Consider the following 20159-nt stretch of genomic DNA (forward strand, 5'->3'; position numbering starts at 1 on the left):
AGATCAACAGCAGTTTCATTTGTCTCACTGAAAATCAGGTTTACAATTTTAGTTCTTGATATTAGGTACATTTGTAGAAAATCTTCTCTGGCCACATAAATATGGATGTGAAGCCAGGTCATATGAAGTAATTGTTGTGATATGGCTAAGCCAACACATTGCCATTTTGTGCGAGAGTTGATTTTAAAAAAAATAAAAATAGATTTGCTTCAGACACTGGGTTTTCACTGTGTGTCTGAAAAGAAAAATGCAAATGAGAAACACTGAATTGCCTGTAAATATACTATTGCCAATATATATAATTAATCTGGCATAATATGTTACTAAAATAGAGATTGTACAGTTTGTTTGCTTAAAATCAACCTGTTCAGATAGGTAATTTAGCAGTGGCTCAGACTAATATTAGTCAAATTGTAGCAGAAAACTTCCCCAGAAAATAGAAATGCAATTAACCTTTTTAATGTCAGGCTTCCAAAGTCAGAGAATGCTATTCTCTGATTAATCAGCCTCTATGACCACTTACCCTTAGGATTCACCCCCATCCCCAGCAAAAGGTTGAACACCACCAAACGTACAGTACTGAAACAAGAATATAAGTAGTATGGTCGATTCCCTGACCTGGACCTTTGCAGTTCCATTAGAACCTGTAAGAGTTTGCTGATAAAAGACTCAGCCTAAAAATAACTCTAACTTTAGTAGGGTTATACTTCCATTGTTATTTATGGGCTTCGAGCTCTGAATCAGCTACCTTAGAGGCAAAGGGCCTCCATTTTCAAAATATTGTGAACCTCGTTGTTTGGATGTTTAATGTAAGGTTTTTGGAATCTGATTATCAGAGGTGCTGAGGGTCAAAAATTCCAGCTGACGTCAACAGGGCTGTTAGGAGGACAGTTGAAAGGAGCAGGTCAAGAAGGCATGGTATCTGTGACCTGGAGGAGTGTGGCATTTGAAGGTGGTTGTAAAATGGTTTAGGCACCCTTGCATTTGCCTCAGCCATTTGAAATGATACCAGATACTTTGTCAGACAAGGTTTGATTCTACAGAACACAACCCACCACACCAAGATCAACAATTACAAAAGAACCTCCCTCTTAATTCACCTTACAGATTACGGTAGCCCTAAATCTAATTTTGTGAAGTCACTAGAAAGGAGAATTTAGTAAAGAAATGTCCTTGAATATAAAACTCAAGTAAATAGACAATACTACATCAAAGAAAAGAACCATGAATAGTTAGTTATATGAATCATATTTTAATGGAATTTGACCTGAAGGCAAAATATCCATTTAAATATTGTTAAATGGTTTCCACATTCCAACTCTGAGAAGATGTAGGCCTTACAATGCTACAATTTAATATTTTTATTGCTAGCAATTTGTTAGTATAACCACAAGGAAATAAGTGGCTTCCACTGTAGACACAGTCCTACAGCAGCTGCTAACTATTAAGAAAATATTTCATAAAAAGAGATAGTTATTGATTGCAGATCGTAGTTTACAATAGCTATAACCCCTCATCAGTAAACAGTTAATGGAAGAAGCAGCCTTTTTCAGTTTGGTTTAAGGCTGCTAAAATAAGAGATAGCTACTACAAAGACAGCAGTTCAAAATTCAGACACACTATATAGAAATCAATTAGTTAATTGATAATTTCTAATTTAGAATATATTTGTCCTGCTAATTGCATACAATTCAAAGAAAAATGTTACATAAAAGCCAATCATCATGTTTTGTTAATCTTATTTCCCTATAAGAAATATGTTGAATTTCAGTTGACATTTAAAGTTCCTATGCTGCCCCCTTGTGCACATTTTTATATTTCAGTCAACTGCAGTTCTGCCTGGAACAGATCTTTATATTACTTTAATTACCCTGTGATATTGTACTGTTGCAGCATGTAACAAGAGAAAACTGTAGTTAAGGTTTTCAATGGTATAGTGTAACAACATAAACTGGTTTATAAATTATAGTATTTAGATTGTAAACTCTTCAGGTCAGGGACTCATAACATCTTTGCCTGTCAACTGCCTAATATATCTTGAGTTTTATTATACTTTATAATTTGTATAATAATCAGCACAATAATTCAAGTAGAGAAGGCACCTCCATTTTATGTCTGTATTACAGTGCAATAACTTACACCCCCAAATGTGTACATACCACTTCAGGTAAAATTTCAAAGCCAGTCCTTATTCTCAGAACAAAGGTGGGGTAGGGAGTTGTTTATTTTTTTTAAATTTTGTAAGGTTCTATTTAGGTACTTGAGTTATCTGTGTAAAAAGTGAAAAACACAGTATAACACAACTCCCATTTTCCAAAAATGGCAGGACACATGAGAAACTTTAGGAAAATCTGAGGTTTGGAAAACTGCAGGAGCTATCCAGGACACTTACATTTTCTGCAATCTAGGTCCTGAACCCCAGGCACAGTAAAGAAAAGACCAACTGGCTTCAAAAGAGTCTTCACTCAGGGCTCCCCAATCCTGAGGCACATTGAATAGGATGTTGGCTGGCTTTGTAGAGTGATTGGCTTCAAAAGAGCCATGATACCTGTAACCCTTTTAAAGCTGGCCAGCACACTCTTTGCTTCGCTCTAAGAGCTGCAGCACCCAGAGCCAACTCTCAATAGGAATACAGTACAACCACAGGCGATAAAAACAAGTTTAATTTAAACCAGGAGTTCCAGTTAACTGGATTTTGGTATATTGGGGCTGTAATATGCCTCCATGATGATGTAGTACAAAAAGGTGTTTTCCAGCAGTCAGAAAAAAGTCCAGATGCTTTCTTGGCACTCAAATAACTTAACAGCTGCTGCTGCCTTTTTTTTTTTTTTTAAATGGAAGTTCAAACTTGCCACGAATTTACGTTCTCAATGAGAAATGAAGTTGTAAACATAATAATCTGGTGCTCCAAATAGCAGGACAGTTGTTAGAAAGTAAGTAGGAAATCAATACAGGATTTCCTGATATTCTGAGATGTGCAGACCAAGCTATGTGAAGGGGGAAAAAAAACAAACAGATCTGGTGCTATACAATTGAAATGGTTGATCTCATATTATTATTATTATTATTTATATTTCAGTAATGCATAGATGCTCTAAGCAGGGATCAGGCCCTATTTTACCAAAGGCTTTATAAACATGTATTTAAGAGATCATCCCAGCTCAAAAGGCATTCACAGTCTAGATTAATGATAAAAAACTGAAGTAAATAACACAAGCAGATAGACATACGCCACAGGATAAACAATAATGAATATTTTTGTTTCAAAGTAGCAGCCGTGTTAGTCTGTATTTGCAAAAAGAAAAGGAGTACTTGTGGCACCTTAGAGACTAACAAATTTATTAGAGCATAAGCTTTCGTGAGCTACAGCTCACTTCATCGGATGTGATGAATCTCTTTTCCACCAAATGCATCTGATGAAGTGAGCTGTAGCTATAGCTCACGAAAGCTTATGCTCAAACATTTTTGTGTAGACTGTGCCCACAGTTTAGCTTGCCATCTACCTAGCCATTATCAAATAGCAATGTTCTGAATGCATTTTAAGAAAAGATCTATGAATCTTTTCAGAGTGTCATATATAAAGGCTGGAAAGGGATAAAAAGAGAAAAATATTTGTGGACGAAGTAAACTGGCAGGTGGTTAAGGCTGAGAACATTGATGGGCAAAGACAGCTGCAACAATACAATAAGGTAATAGACAATCATCTTAAAAGTGAGGACAAGAAACATATCTGACACAAATACCTTCTGTTAAAAACAACACCCCCACCCCATCAAAACTTATTTTTTAATGAAAACTCTGGCACAACTGTAATTATAATGCTACCACCATTCCACTACAAACAAACATATGCCCTTGAGAAGGCTTTTAAATTAGCATAAGAGGGATTATTCAGTGTACACTATCTTAGAAGTTACGTCTGCAATCTAGACTTAAAGAACAAATCTATTTGGTCTTTTGCTTTATATACGTTTGTTTTTAAGAAAGAGGGGAACATACTAGTAAAAAAAACCTTATTCCATAGTTTAGTATAACTGCATATTATCTAATTCTTTATTGGAAAGGGAAAACCCTTCAACTTCAAAAAAAAAATCACAAGAACAGAAATATGTAAGTGAAACTTAACGACTTTTTAACACTGATTCACCACTGCCTGACATCACTCTGGACGGTAAATCTCTTGGCGTTGTCAACAGCTTTTGCTACTTGGGTTCTATGATCAGACAGAATCTTGGCCTTCAGATTGGACTGACTATCAGAATTGGAAAATCAAGAGAAATAAAGCATTGCTTATCTAATGGAGGAGTGTGTTTTCAGGTAAGAGAGCAATAGAAGATGGAGGAAATTGTTGTTCCCTTTATAGATTATGGAGAGGTAAGAACAGAGTTTCTCTTTAGAAGTATCAGAGGGATAAATACAGGAGAGGGAGAGGAATTATTTCAGTTCAGCACCAATGTGGACACAAGAACAAATGGGTATAAACTGGCCACCAGGAAGTTTAGACTTGAAATCAGACGAAGGTTTTTAACCATCAGAGGAGTGAAGTTTTGGAATAGCCTTCCAAGGGAAGCAGTGGGGGCAAAAGATCTATCTGGTTTTAAGATTCTACTCGATAAGTTTATGGAGGAGATGGTACGATGGGATAATGGGATTTTGGTAATTAATTGATCTTTAAATATTCAGGGTAAATAGGCCAAATCCCCTGAGATGGGATATTAGATGGATGGGATCTGAGTTACCCAGGAAAGAATTTTCTGTAGTATCTGGCTGGTGAATCTTGCCCATATGCTCAGGGTTTAGCTGATTGCCATATTTGGGGTCGGGAAGGAATTTTCCTCCAGGGCAGATTGGAGAGGCCCTGGAGGTTTTTCGCCTTCCTCTGTAGCATGGGGCATGGGTCACTTGAGGGAGGCTTCTCTGCTCCTTGAAGTCTTTAAACCATGATTTAAGGACTTCAATAGCTCAGACATGGGTGAGGCTTTTTCATAGGAGTGGGTGGGTGAGATTCTGTGGCCTGCGCTGTGCAGGAGGTCAGACTAGATGATCAGAATGGTCCCTTCTGACCTTAGTATCTATGAATCTAAGTTAACAAATCTCTTCTCTCTACACCTTTTTTAAAAGACGACATATTAGTACTAACGTATGATTACAAGTACTCCAAACTACATAGACTAAGATGTAGAAAAACAAAACTATTCTCCCACAAACATTACAAGGTCTGCCCAACCAGTCACTAACACTAGGAAAATGCCCTCTCCACTGATTTTACATATGTCCTTCTAGAATATTTTCACCCACAGTAATACAGGTGAAAAGATATAGTCATCAGACAGGGCCTTTTTATCATTCTGATGAAACTGGGTTGTCCCCCAAAATTGCTGATCATTCATTCATTACATCCAGGTATGAGGGCATCTGTAATATATGAAAATATGGAATCAAATGCCTTTGGCATCAACAAAGGGGTGAAATGGGTGTGTCTAAGACCCTATGCTGTTTAACATACTTTTCATTCCTGCTTTTTCATGCATTTAAGGACAGCAATGATGGCATTTATCTTCAAATCAGACTAGAAGAAGGCTTGTTCAACATCACAAGGTTTAGAGTGCAAACCAAGGTGGAAGAGCTGAGAGAGTTCCTGTTTGCAGATGATGCAGCTTTCATTGCCCACAGCGAATCTTCCCTGCTAAATCTCTTGGGTAGATTTTCTGTGTCATGGGTTGACAATTAGTTTCAAGAAAACTGATCACGTACCAAGGGGTGGAAGAACCAATGCCTGACATCACGCTGGAGGGTATCTCTCTTGGCATTGTCGACAGCTTTTGCTACTTGGGTTTTATGATCACCAGCAATCTTGACCTTCAGAGTGAACTGACTAACAGAATTGGAAAAGGAGCTAAGAATTTGGGACTTTTACAGAAACATGCATGGAATAACTGCAAACTATTGACTAAGGTGAAGATGCAAATGTATGAGACTTGTGTGCTTTCATCTCTGCTTTATGGTTCAGAAATGTGGACTACATATGCTAGGCACTTCAGGAGACTGAATAGCTTCCATATGAGATACAGCTGTGCAAGATCCTGAAAATAAAGTGGGAAGACAAAATATCAAAGACAGAGATGCTGGAGCATGCAGGAATGACACACTTAGAAAAGACAGTAGAACCTCAGAGTTACAGACACCTCGGGAAAGGAGGTTGTCTGTAACTCTGAAATGTCCGTAACTCTGAACAAGACATTGTGGACTTCAGCCACTGGGGTGGGGGGGCTGCAGCCGCAGAGGAAGAAGGGGGTCAGGGCTTCTGACCCCTGAGAGCACCAGGGCTCAGGGCTTCTGGGGGAAGTACTGAGGCTCGGGGCTTCAGCCCCACCACTCTGTTCCAGGCTTCTGCCCCATGGGGGGCACCAGGGTTTGGGACACCCCACGGCTCCACTCCACTGTTTCAGCCGGGGGGGCGGGCATGCTGGGACTCAGGGCTTTAGCTACAGGGGGAGTGCTGGGGCTGAAACCAGCATCCCTCACAGGGCAGAAGCTGGGAATGAGGCTGTGGGGCTGAAGCCCTGAGCCCTGGCACCCCCCACAAGGCTGAAACCAGGAACGGAGCCACGGGGCTGAAGGCAGTGACCAGTAAGTCCGGAACTCTGGTGTTCATATCTTTGAGATTCTACTGTACTAACAAGGAAGAGGAGGTTGCAATGGCTCAGTCACGTCAGGAGAATGGGAAGAGACTGTATCCCCAAGAATATTTTGTACAGAGAGATTCGATACAGCTCTAGAAAGCAGGGTCACCCTGCATGGCAGTACCACAACGTGTGCAAAAGTGAGGTGAACTTGTTCAGCATCAATGCAGAAAGCTGGGAGGAGTGCACAGAATTCTGTCCAATCTGGAGGGAATATCTGGCACTGGGTGCAGCTCAACCTGAAGCAGCTTTGATCCAGAGGATGGAAGCAAAGTGTGAGAGAAGAACGCAGTGTACTATTATCTTGGACTCCAACTCAGACAACACATGGATCTGTGAAATTTGTAACAGTGTTGCTCTCGAATAAGGCTGGTCAGCCATAAGCTGACTCATAAGGCAACTGACTAGACCTTTTATGGATACACCATGATCCAGTGGCTCAACGGTTGCCTATAATAAATAGAATTTGGAGAAACTAGCAAAACACATAAAAAATCCTGACTTGTATTTTATATGCAGAATTGCCTTTAACGTAAGATCATTACAAAGTGTGCATGTCACAAGCTATTTTTTGATAGATAAAAGTCTAACCAGGAAAGTTTAGCCTTTGTTTAGCTTATTTATATAAACTTTAAAAACATATTTTGCATCTGTTTTTACAAATGAAGATATTTATTTATATTTTTGTAAATATATAAAACTATATTACTAAAAATTAAGCAAGTTATTTTGTAAATCTTTCGCCTTAAGAAAACATATTTGACATTTTTATTCCAAATTATTATTAAACAAAGAATATAACAAATGCATTTTATAAGCTATAATTTCCTCCCCATAACTCAAAATTTGGAACACAAACAAAATTGCTGAAAAGTCTGAAAAAACAAACACGCTAACAATCAGAATATTGTAATCTCTTTAAAAGAAATCTCAAAATAACTGAGGAGAAGCATATAGGGTATAAATTATTCTATAATTAAACATGACAAGTCATATCTAACATCTAGGGAGCCATTTTATACCTTCTAATCCAACTCTAATTTTAGCACAATGCTTTAAAAGCCTCTCTAAATTAATGTAAGATTATAGAATCTTTATCGAGACATGATTTTCCAAAATCATTTTTCCATAAATCATTTATTTTAGATCTGATAAGGAAACCCATTTTTTAAAATGGCTAAATCAGCTTCCATTACACAATTCCACAACAAAATACTGATCCAGCTATATGACATTATGTAAATTATGAAGTTTACTGTTGTTTTCAATGTTAGGGTCTGATCCTGCAAACCTTTAGGCCTTTCCCCTAAAAAGGCTTATTTACAGTGTATAAAATTAAGCATGTGCATAAGTCTTAGCAGGATTGGGACTTTCCTAATGTGAATAGTCCCTTTGATTTCAAAGGGCTACCCCTCATAAGCAGGGGTCTATAAGATTAGGCCCATCATTATCCAAATAATTATTTTAACTTTTTGGCTCAAAGCAGTCATCTGGCAAGTACATTTCTATTGTTTACCTTCTCAGTGATCTGAGGAACTCTAGAAAAACAAAAGCCAACTCAAGCCTGGAACAATGATAACCAGACAAACAAGTTTACTATATCCTTACTCAGAAGTAGTAGGGTTTTTTTTATTCTTCATATAGTGACAAGAGTGGAATCTTTTAATTTACAAGTTTATTTAAACTGAAAATGCATTACTCCATATAAAACTATATTTACAAAAAGTTTACCTGAAAAAACAGCCGGTGTTCCTGTCAGGTTGGAATTGAATACCAGTAAAGATTTGTCACCTAGGCCACAAGCTAATAGCTCTCCATCCCCTGTAAAAAAGATTCCCTATAGGTTTATGGGTTGTGAGGAGTGTGTGTCTTAATCATTCTTTTTAAAGTCAAATATACCAGGCAGAGGGGAAAATATGTTACAGCACATAAAAATATATAATCAGCTTTCATCTAACTTGTTTACCATTTTCCCTTTCTATGGAAATCAGTTAAGATGCAGGGGGAAAAATATGAGTCATTACAAGGCAGAATGTCATTCTTTTAAACAAAAAATCCTAAACAAATATTACAGAAATATTTAGCAGTCACATTTATCTACTTCCTAATTTATAAAAATTACTATGTATCTCTGTATAAATGACACATCCCCCTTTCAGGGGTACCAGAATAAAAAATAATCATACTTACGAGAGCACCAAGACTCCTTTGTCAGTATTCTAATAACTTCTGAAGCAAATGGGCACAAGCCCTCCCCACCATAGCTTTACAGCCTTATCCTGCAAATTTTACTAAAAAGTTCTGTGGCACTTCTCATATGAGTAAAGTTCATGTGTACAAATGTTGGCAGGATCAAGCCTTTTAATGTTTGCCTGGATGTAGTAGGATGGGACAACTGTTTAACCCAAATCATATTTCTGAAAGAGCAAAGATGGTCTGGGGCTTAAAATGTGGAATCCCACTGTAAATTAGTATTAAAAATGTTTGCAAACCAGAAGGCAAAATAAATTAACAAACGAAAAAAAAGGAAAGAGACATTCCTAGCTTGGGTCAATCGATGCTATGATATACCCACTCCACCAGCTATGAAATCTAATCTTCCCAATGGCATTCTCCTGTTAAACAGCAAATTATTTAGACTATGTATGCCTGGAGAAGAACTACCAACCAGCCTTGCTAACAAGACATAACTGTTGGGATTCAATCTGAATATAGATACTTAATATTAATTCATTTGACAGTCTGAAGATCACTCCTTGAATGCCTTCTTTTATGTATTTGAATTAAATACTTTTTAGTTTCATAAGATTTAGTTTCGATTTAGTTTAGTTTATTTGTCTACCGATCTATAAAATTATTTAAATTATCCATGAAAAGATCCACCAACTCTTAAACAAAATTCCTTTGTCCATGTATAAATTGTTTTAGCTATCTCTGATACACTGAGACAGGACTCTTTGCTGATTTTGGGAATAATATACTTTGGTTTTATCTTGTGAGAAGAGTGTGCAAACCAGAGTGGGCCCACTCAAGGTGTAATCCCTGTTGAAAGCTCTCCACAGAGAGACAGAGAAAAGATTGTTGCTGAAATAATCATTCTTTATAGCTTGTGTTTTGCTTTGTTCAGTCTTTTTTTATGTTTATTTTCCTTTCTTTAATAAAGTAGCCATAGTTAATAATTGTGATTATTTTGCCCGTCTCTAACTGTGTCATGTCCCCTCTTAGTCTAAAATAGTGGGAGACACCTTCCTAAACTGGCAGTAAGAGAGACAGTTATCAAGATCTGGCCAACTATATCTTGTTTCTCTAGAGGATACATTTTTAGTAATCTTTGTGATGATTACTTGGTGCTCAACACTTTAAAACACCCCTTTTTACCCCAAACAGATATCCCGTGCAGGTATTCATTTTATAGGGTCCAGTTCCTTGATACCTGGAATTGGAAATGAACTTAGAGGAAGGCATCTCCCTGAAGAAGTTGAGGATTTGAGCAGGGCTCCTAATGTCCGGTAGAGTGCGGAGACAACCTCCTTTCCCAACCCTTCAACCCTCACAGGAGGCTGGGACTAGGTGTGGAGGGGCCGATGGCAACCCTCTGCCAGGTGCAGACAATTAAGGAAGGAAAAATGACCCAAACACTATACAAATTATTGCTAGACAGCTCTCAGATGAGTAAAACTGCTGCCTAAATAAACCACATCCCTTATTTTAATTCCTGAGTGTCAGGGACAATAGCATGTTTCAATGGTCATACATACCTGAATACTGAATACAGCAAATAGAGGTTGGTTTATTAGCTACTGATATCTGTCTCTCAGAGTTAGTTGGAGGAGAATTTTCCAATAGATATTCTTTATTTTTTCTTTAAAAAAAAATTAAGGAAAATATAGTTAAATGTCATAAGAGCAGTACATTTTCCACTTTACATGCTAAACATTTTATATTACAGTTAGAGTAAATTAAAAGTATAATTCATCCCTCTTTTTTAGATTCCCAGATAGATATCAGTAACTTAAGGGTGAAAAAACACAACTGGGATGTTTTAATTACCACAATAACCAAGCACTGAAACCCAGGAAATTATGAGTCAATGTTAACTTTAAAAATAAAAATCCAAAATATGAAGTTGTGCAAATACACCAAGTATGTAGACAATCTAAATTCTGCCCTGTAGTCAGAATAAGAAATAACTGTACAATTATGAATGATGCATATTAGTGCTCCTGGTTCCAAATTAAAACTATTTTAATGATTTTTTTTTTCATATTTACTTCTTATGGTGTCATTACAGGGCAGAGTTAAGGTTCTCTGTGTGCCTTAACTGGGTATTCCATACATTGACATGTTTGGATTTCTTTTAAAGTTAAGCTTCCATCTGAATTTCCTGGTCTTATAATGCTGGATTTTTGGGGTAATTGTAGTATTTTTTTATGTTTCTTTCCCTTAAGATATTTATATTTTTCTCAGCTTTAACAGTTTTGTCTGGGAATTTTCTTGTTTTTTTTAATATTAAAATTTGTATATATTAACAATAAACAAGAATCATAAAGGAATGCTACCATGCAAATACTTCTAATGATTTGAAGATACATAGTATCAACCCTAAATTAGATCATTTTATTTTAACTTTTAGGGTCAGATTAACCAGTATGCTATGGGTGCTTCATACTCCTCTAGAGCAGCCAAAGCATACTGGCCAGTTAACCAAGGTTTATAGCTGCTTGCTCCAGGTCCCGTAATATTGCTGCTCTAACACACAGCAGATTCAAGGCAGCTGTGTCGTGGGGATGGGAGCCTTTAAAGCACTAACCTCCAAGGTAGCATGGGGTCAGGGAATCTTTTAAAAAACAGTAACAACTGGAACAACTGACCTATCAAGGAGACCTCTTGACATACCATGATCTGAATCTCCCTCATACCCCTGACTCACCACAACCAATAGCACTGTAGAATGGAAATTGGCTGTAAAGGAAGGGTTATGATTGTTTGACTTACCTTTGCAGTCACAATGATGCCAGTTAAGAGTGACATGAGCTGTTGACCTGACCCTGTCTGTGATCATAACAATTGGATGCACCAGTAACTTAACTGAATTACAACCTGATCTTCTCAAATACAGACTATCCACAACACTTCCATAATTTTAACTATATGGGGAGTTTGAAGACTCTGGTGTTCCATTACTGAGATCATCCAGAATTCCTGATACTAAATTTCTTAAAGTACCTTTTAAAATCAGTTTAACTCAACCTAGTTAATGGATAGGAGTACTTGTGGCACCTTAGAGACTAAAATAAATTTGTTAGTCTCTAAGGTGCCACAAGTACTCCTTTTCTTTTTGAGAATACAGACTAACACGGCTGCTACTCTGAAACTAGTTAATGGATGTCCTTGTAAATTCTCAGCAAAATCCATTCTGCATTCAAAAACTATGTAAGTAGGTGAAGATATGTTGAATTCTCCATACATAAGTAGACTTGGCAGCATGATTTTGTAATATAATTTTGATGGATATGTGACATTGCACCCCATAAGGCTTTATGGAAATATGTGTATGAATGTATATATGACATAACTAGAATATGTTTTATGCTATATATGCCATGTAACATCTCTGCAAAGATTATGATCTTCTGAATATATTCATCCCATTTGAATGCATGTGTCATTTTTGTACTTGAACTTAATGAATATTGGCTGTATACTTGTTTAATTTTAAATAGCCTCAGTGAAGCAGTTGATCAGCTTCTTGAGAAAAGACTATTCTCAGTAAGTGCCCAAGCAAGAAGCCCTTAAGCCAACAGTGAACTTGGAGATGTCAATCCACATCTGAGCTTTCCCAGGAATGTAGCTTGGCTGGTAAGGAACTCAGTCATGCCTGGACATGTGACAAAGACAGAAACAAAGGTAAAGGTGGTGGAGTAGCATTGTATATCAATGATGAGGTAGAATGTAAAGAAATAAGAAGCGATGCAATGGATAAGACAGAGTCCGTCTGGGCAAAAATTACAAGAAATTTCTGGGGAAGAAAACTAGTAAAGCCTCTCCTACAACAGTGCTTGGGGTGTGCTATAGACCTCCAGGATCTAATTTGGATATGGATAGAGCCCTTTTTAAATGTCTTTAATAAAGTAAATACTAATGGAAACTGCATGATCATGGGAGACTTTAACTTCCCAAATATAGACTGGAGGACCAGTGCTAGTAATAATAATACGGCTCAGATTTTCCTAGATGCGATAGCTGATGGATTCCTTCATCAAGTAGTTGCTGAACCGACTAGAGGGGATGCCATTTTAGATTTAATTTTGGTGAGTAGCGAGGACCTCATAGAAGAAATGGTTGTAGGGGACAATCTTGGCTCAAGTGATCATGAGCTAATTCAGTTCAAACTAAATGGAAGGATTAACAAAAATAAATCTGCAACTAGGGGTTTTGATCTCAAAAGGGCTGACTTTCAAAAATGAAGGAAATTAGTTAGGGAAGTGGACTGGACTGAAGAACTTATGGATCTAAAGGTAGAGGAGGCCTGGGATTACTTTAAATCAAAGCTGCAGAAGCTATCGGAAGCCTGTATCCCAAGAAAGGGGAAAAAAATCATAGGAAGGAGTTGTAGACCAAGCTGGATGAGCAAGCATCTTAGAGAGGTGATTAAGAAGAAGCAGAAAGCATACAGGGAGAGGAAGATGGGAGGGATTAGCAAGGAAAGCTACCTAATTGAGATCAAAACATGTAGGGATAAAGTGAGACAGGCTAAAAGTCAAGTAGAGTTGGATCTTGCAAAGGGAATTAAAACCAATAGTAAAAGGTTCTATAGCCATATAAATAAGAAGAAAACTAAGAAAGAAGAAGTGGGGCCACTTAACACTGAGGATGGAGTGGAGGTTAAAGATAATCTAGGCATGGCCCAATACCTAAATAAATACTTTGCCTCAGTCTTTAATAAGGCTAAAGAGGATCTTAGGGATAATGGTAGTGTGACAAATGGGAATGAGGATATGGAGGTAGATATTACCATATCTGAGGTAGAAGCAAAACTGAAACAGCTTAATGGGACTAAATCGGGGGGGCCCAGATAATCTTCATCCAAGAATATTAAAGGAATTGGCACCTGAAATTGCAAGCCCATTAGCAAGACTTAATGAATCTGTAAACTCAGGAGTAGTACCGAATGATTGGAGAATTGCTAATATAGTTCCTATTTTTAAGAAAGGAAAAAAAAGTGATCCGGGTAACTACAGGCCAGTTAGTTTGACATCCATAGTATGCAAGGTCCTGGAAAAAATTTTGAAGGAGAAATTAGTGAAGGGCATTGAAGTCAATGGTAAATGGGACAAAATACAACATGGTTTTACAAAAGGTAGATCATGCCAAACCAACCTAATCTCCTTTTTTGAAAAGGTAACAGATTTTTTAGATAAAAGAAATGCAGTGGATCTAATTTACCTAGATTTCAGTAAGGCATTTGATACCGTGCCACATGGGGAATTATTAGTTAAATTGGAGAAGATGGGGATCAATATGAACATCAAAAGGTGGATAAGGAATTGGTTAAAGGGGAGACTGCAATGGGTCCTACTGGAAGGCGAACTGTCAGGTTGGAGGGAGATTACCAGTGGAGTACTTCAGGGATCAGTTTTGGGACAAATCTTATTTAATCTTTTTATTACTGACCTTGGCACAAAAAGTGGGAGTGTGCTAATAAAGTTTGCAGATGATACAAAGCTGGGAGGTATTGCCAATTCGGAGAAGGATCGGGATATTATACAGGAGGATCTGGATCACCTTGTAAACTGGAGTAATAGTAATAGGATGAAATTTAATAGTGAGAAGTGGAAGGTTATGCATTTAGGGATTAATAACAAGAATTTTAGTTATAAGTTGGGGACGCATCAATTAGAAGTAACAGAAGAGGAGAAGGACCTTGGAGTATTGGTTGATCATAGGATGACTATGTGACTATGACTATGAGCTGCCAATGTGATATGGCTGCAAAAAAAGCTAATGCAGTTTTGGGATGCATCAGGAGAGGCATTTCCAGTAGGGATAAGGAGGTTTTAGTACCATTATACAAGGCACTGGTGAGACCTCACCTAGAATACTGTGTGCAGTTCTGGTCTCCCATGTTTAAAAAGGATGAATTCAAACTGGAGCAGGTACAGAGAAGGGCTACTAGGATGATCCGAGGAATGGAAAACTTGTCTTATGAACCGAGACTTAAGGAGCTTGGCTTGTTTAGCCTAACTAAAAGAAGGTTGAGGGGAGATATGATTGCTCTCTATAAATATATACGAGGGATAAATACAGGAGAGGAAGAGGAATTATTTCAGCTCAGCACCAATGTGGACACAAGAACAAATGGGTATAAACTGGCCACCAGGAAGTTTAGACTTGAAATCAGACGAAGGTTTTTAACCATCAGAGGAGTGAAGTTTTGGAATAGCCTTCCAAGGGAAGCAGTGGAGGCAAAAGATCTATCTGGTTTTAAGATTCTACTCGATAAGTTTATGGAGGAGATGGTATGATGGGATTTTGGTAAGTAATTGATCTTTAAATATTCAGGGTAAATAGGACTAATCCCCTGAGATGGGATATTAGATGGATGGGATCTGAGTTACCCAGGAAAGAATTTTCTGTAGTATCTGGCTGGTGAATCTTGCCCATATGCTCAGGGTTTAGCTGATTGCCATATTTGGGGTCGGGAAGGAATTTTCCTCCAGGGCAGATTGGAGAGGCCCTGGAGGTTTTTCGCCTTCCTCTGTAGCATGGGGCATGGGTCACTTGAGGGAGGCTTCTCTGCTCCTTGAAGTCTTTAAACCATGATTTAAGGACTTCAATAGCTCAGACATGGGTGAGGTTTTTTCATAGGAGTGGGTGGGTGAGATTCTGTGGCCTGCGCTGTGCAGGAGGTCGGACTAGATGATCAGAATGGTCCTTTCTGACCTTAGTATCTGTGAATCTATGTGACTTGCCCATGTAACTCCAAAACTCCATTTGTAGCTGGATTCTACACAGGGGCAGGGAGGGGTGTCCACCCACAAGAGAAAGTCTATTTAACCCCCTGGGAGACCCTTCCATTTAGTCTTCAGCTGGCTCAAGAGATAGCCTCTCCACCCCAAAAGGATACCTGAAAGAAACTGGAACAAATGACAGTAACCACAGGGGGAGGGGGCAGTGAATGATTGCTGGACCCAGACTAGAAGGAGACTAGTCTGTAAAAGAAAGCTTACTGGAACACCTCCTCTGAGGGTAAAGTTTTATCTGCATTCAGTTTTCTTACTGTATTAGGCATAGGCTTGCATGTTTTATTTTATTTTGCTTGGTAATTCACTTTGTTCTGTCTGCTATTACTTGGAACCACTTACAGAAAGTAGGATTTATTTAATAAAATTATAGAATCATAGAATTTTATTATTTAACCCAGAGTATGCATTAATAGCTTGGGGGGTGGCAAACAGCTATGCAGGTCTCTCTGTGTCATAGAGGGCGAACAATTTACGAGTTTACCCTGTATAAGCTTTATACAGAGTAAAATGGATTTATTTGGGGTTTGGACCCCATTGGGAGTTGGACATCTTAGTGTTAAAGACAGGAACACTTCTTAAGCTGCTTTCAGTTAAGCTTGCAGTTTGTGGTATGTGGTTCAGACCTGGGTCTGTGTTTGTGGCCGGCACGCATATCTAGCACAACCAGGCAGGGTTCTGGAGTCCCAAGCTGGAGGGGCAGAAGTAGTCTTGGCACATCAGTTGGCAACCCCAAGGGGGGTTTTGTGATCCAACCCATCACAGGATATTTATATTTTTAAGCATTATTTTTAATTATTTAAAAGTTAATAGTTGCTGGAAATTATGGGGGGACTCAAATAATAGTTATTTAATGACAGCAGATGCTGAAACTCAAAAAATTATATCTTCATAACAGTAAAACACAAATCACCACATGTCAAAATATACAAAGTAAATATCCTTAAATAAAACTCCAATAAGTTCTCGAGCAGCACTTTACTTACTTTGCCTATCTGTGAATTTTAATTATCAATGAAATATTTTTACTCAGTTTGTATTTATTAACATCTGCCAATAAAAATCTAATCCTTCCAAGTTTATACGTAAACAGAGGGTAAAGCTTTACTTTTAATGCAAAACTCAGCTCAGCCTTAGCTAAACCATAGAGCCACAATAAGCATCTCCAGAATACTGTTCCCTGCCAAAGGTCAGAAAAACCACTGAAATGACACTTTAGGCCCTGGTTCTGCAATGAGATGTAGATATGCAGACACTTGCACCTGCACAATCTCAAAGGCACCCTATGCAGATGCTGAAGTTCACCTACATGCATCCAACTGAAGGATCGGACTGACATCAGAAAGGAAGCTTACAAGCATGGTATCTGTTTTCATCAATGTCAATAATTTACCAGTCATCTATGCAAAAGTTATCAGGAATTAGGACTCTCATATGCATCCCTTTACATTATTCTGCTTTCCAATTAAAGAATAACCACTAATTCTTTCAAGATGAACCAATATTTTCCAGTTTACAGACAGTATGATGGATGTGCTGGTTAAGTGTTACAATGGCAGCCTTGGTCAGGTAACCTAATAATGAATTAATTCCAAGTTAAAGTCTTTTTTCAGATACCTATACCAAAAAATAAAATCAGTTTGTTGTATTATTTCTTGCCAATAAAAAAAATTACATAGGGACAGTGCCTTAAAATATGGTTCTACTCTGAAAAGTGAAGGTGTAAAAACACTTTCTTACTCAACATATATACTCCTGGTGTGTTGTATCTGCTTATTTCAGTCACAAATAAAAACTCTTTTGTTTTACTCGTTAGTATCACAGAGTCAACACAGAGTGGGAATTAGATACTATATACTAGATTATACAAGTCTTTCTTAAAATCAATAGTATTATTCATCTGAATGCTTTCCAAAGTGAATAAGGAGTGCACGATCTAGCACTATGCTATTACACATTTCAGAAATGCTAATAAAAAAGAAAAGCTAAGAGCAACCACTACTGTCACACTTCATTTTTGCCTTTGCATCATATATAAGCCAGATCCCACGGTGAATTTACAGGGCTGGCAGTTAGGAACAAATGGGTGTGGTACATCCATTGCACGACTCAGCATAAAACTGTCAACTCCTTAAGATCACACTGAGACCTGGATTGTGTATCATTGCCAGTAATGATGATAATTCTACAGGTCAAATTCCATCCTAACTAAAATCTGTGCAGCTTCATTATATCCAATGGGACTGCATATGTTTACAAGGGGGGAAAAGTTTTGATTTCAATGGACAGACACAGGCGTAGAACTGGAGTAACATAGTGGTGAATCAGGCCAAATATATTTCCACTTGTAATATGAACAATACATCTGAACTCAACGAGCTACAATAAGCCCAGAACCTCATGAAGCCATATTTAGTCACTTTTCAGACTGGAACTACACATTCAAAACACTATGGTTCCGAACTGTTTTAGCACGAATATGCTTTTTTAAGTTAAATGCATCATTTTAAAAATAGAGAAAACAATAAATGTTATCTTTTGTACATAAAGCTTAGTTAAAATTAATGAATATAACCTAAAATGTCTTTAGAGTACATTTAGCAGCTTTTCCAGCTGTACATCAGAAAAATGCATCTCATAGCAAACCTAAGAAGCATTTTAGTTCAAATCATATCCCCAATTTAAAAATGTCCAATAGATGAGGTAGATAACTACAAAATACCTTTTCAAGTAAAACATCTATTTAACATCATTTCAATTTTTTTTAGTGCATCCACTGAATTACCTACTGTTTGCAACTGCTCTTCCACTCTGATATCTTGTTATTTTTCTTCAAGTTAGTCTTTGGAAAAAACATGGTCATTCTGCAAAGAAGAAAACAGGCTTTGCTATACCTCTATAAAGGCACTTCTGAAACATTGTTCAGGAATAAGTAGTTTATTTAAAACAACGGTGATTCTGTTTTCCTCTTCATGCATGCAGTTGTTCCATTAGTGACAGTGAGAAATATATACACACACATCAACAGAAGATTAGATCCCTGTAATCATCTTACTTTCTAGTTCACCAAATATTGCTTGTGATAACACACTTGATGGGTGCTACACTTTGAAGAACATGAAGGCCTGAGATATCTACTTCTGAACAGCAGCCTTTTTACACAAGTAGTTAGCAGGATGTCACTGTACTCAGTGGACAGAGCTCATTCTACAAATTTTGAGAGGACATGAAAAAGTTGCCAGTAGGAAATGGCAGTTTCTAACATGTAGGTTGTTCCCAGCCCCAATCAATCATCTCACACAACCATAAGCCCTCCCAGCCCAAATCAAACAATTTTACCCTTCTCTCCAAGTCTCCTTTAAGGACCCAAACTGGTGGCCCATACAATTGTAGCATAACTCCTCCTTCATCTTACCACAGCTATTCATATTTATGAATATCCATACAAATATTATACACTCACACACAATATACACATATTTACACTCACGCAAACTTAACTGGCTCTGGGATCTAAGAATCGTGTGCGTTTATATACAACTTACACCCAATGTTGATATAATGTTTTGGGAGCTATTGGCCTAAATTCTACTCTCAGTCATATGCAGGCAACCTAACTTAGTCACTTATTTAACCTGGATGGTCACACTGTGACACGAGTACAAAATCTTTATGGGGTTAAAACATGCCATGTTAGTTAAATTATTTTCACCCTCTACCCATTCAGAAAAACTAGAGGAAATGGTAGTTGTCATGAATAGAAGCCAGTGCGTACAGATTCTAGTTGATGGTTAAAAGTGGCTGAGAAGGGCACACTTGTGCCCTGAAATATAAACAAGAGAACCTTGAAGGTTAAAGGACTTGCATCTGATGAAAAAGGGGGAGAGAAAGAAGCCCTGATGACATCTCTAACCTACCTCTTTTTTGTACTCAAAGCAAGGTTTGCCCTAAGCATAAATTGATGCTACCACATGAAGTAATTGGCGTTAGGCCTGGTGGTTACCTCCCCTCCTACCATCTCCTCCACTGTGAAGCAGCAGCACAAGAGGAGTGATTACCGGAAGGTTTAGCACTGACTACTACCGAAGATAGCAGCTGCAGAAGAGCTTGAACTGAGCTGTCAGAGTGCTACTGTGCGCAGCCTTAATGGGCTTCCTGTACTGTCAGGCACCACAGGGAAGTTGCTTCTGCAGTGCTACTGTAACCCACACACAGGGTGGATTTGATTTAAATCAATTTGATTTAAATCACTAGTCAGGAAGACTCGATTTAATCATGGTTTTCTATATAAAAGTGCATTCTTGTTGGTTGTTATAACCTTAACACATATTCTTCACAACTCAGAGATAGATGTAGGTTTCGTTTTTAGAAGGTACACACTATACATTTTTAAACAAACAGTGATTTATTTTGAAAACTTTTCAGATTGTTTGGTTATTTCAATTACTTTTGG

At 37.8% G+C, this 20159-nt stretch overlaps 1 protein-coding gene across 2 annotated transcripts in view; it reads right to left on the reverse strand.

Annotated features, from left to right (window-relative positions):
• WDR27 (WD repeat domain 27) overlaps positions 1-20159 on the reverse strand; it is a 231932-nt gene that overhangs the window by 146509 nt on the left and 65264 nt on the right. For both annotated transcript variants that reach the window (XM_043511323.1, XM_043511324.1), the window contains 3 exons: positions 18496-18570; positions 10442-10545; positions 8415-8504 (listed from right to left, as the gene is read on the reverse strand). In XM_043511323.1, the coding sequence (XP_043367258.1) occupies positions 8415-8504; positions 10442-10545; positions 18496-18570 (269 nt within the window). The remainder of the gene's footprint in view (positions 1-8414; positions 8505-10441; positions 10546-18495; positions 18571-20159) is intronic.

Source organism: Dermochelys coriacea, chromosome 3 (genome assembly GCF_009764565.3).
Source record: "Dermochelys coriacea isolate rDerCor1 chromosome 3, rDerCor1.pri.v4, whole genome shotgun sequence".
Lineage (NCBI taxonomy): Eukaryota > Metazoa > Chordata > Testudines > Dermochelyidae > Dermochelys > Dermochelys coriacea.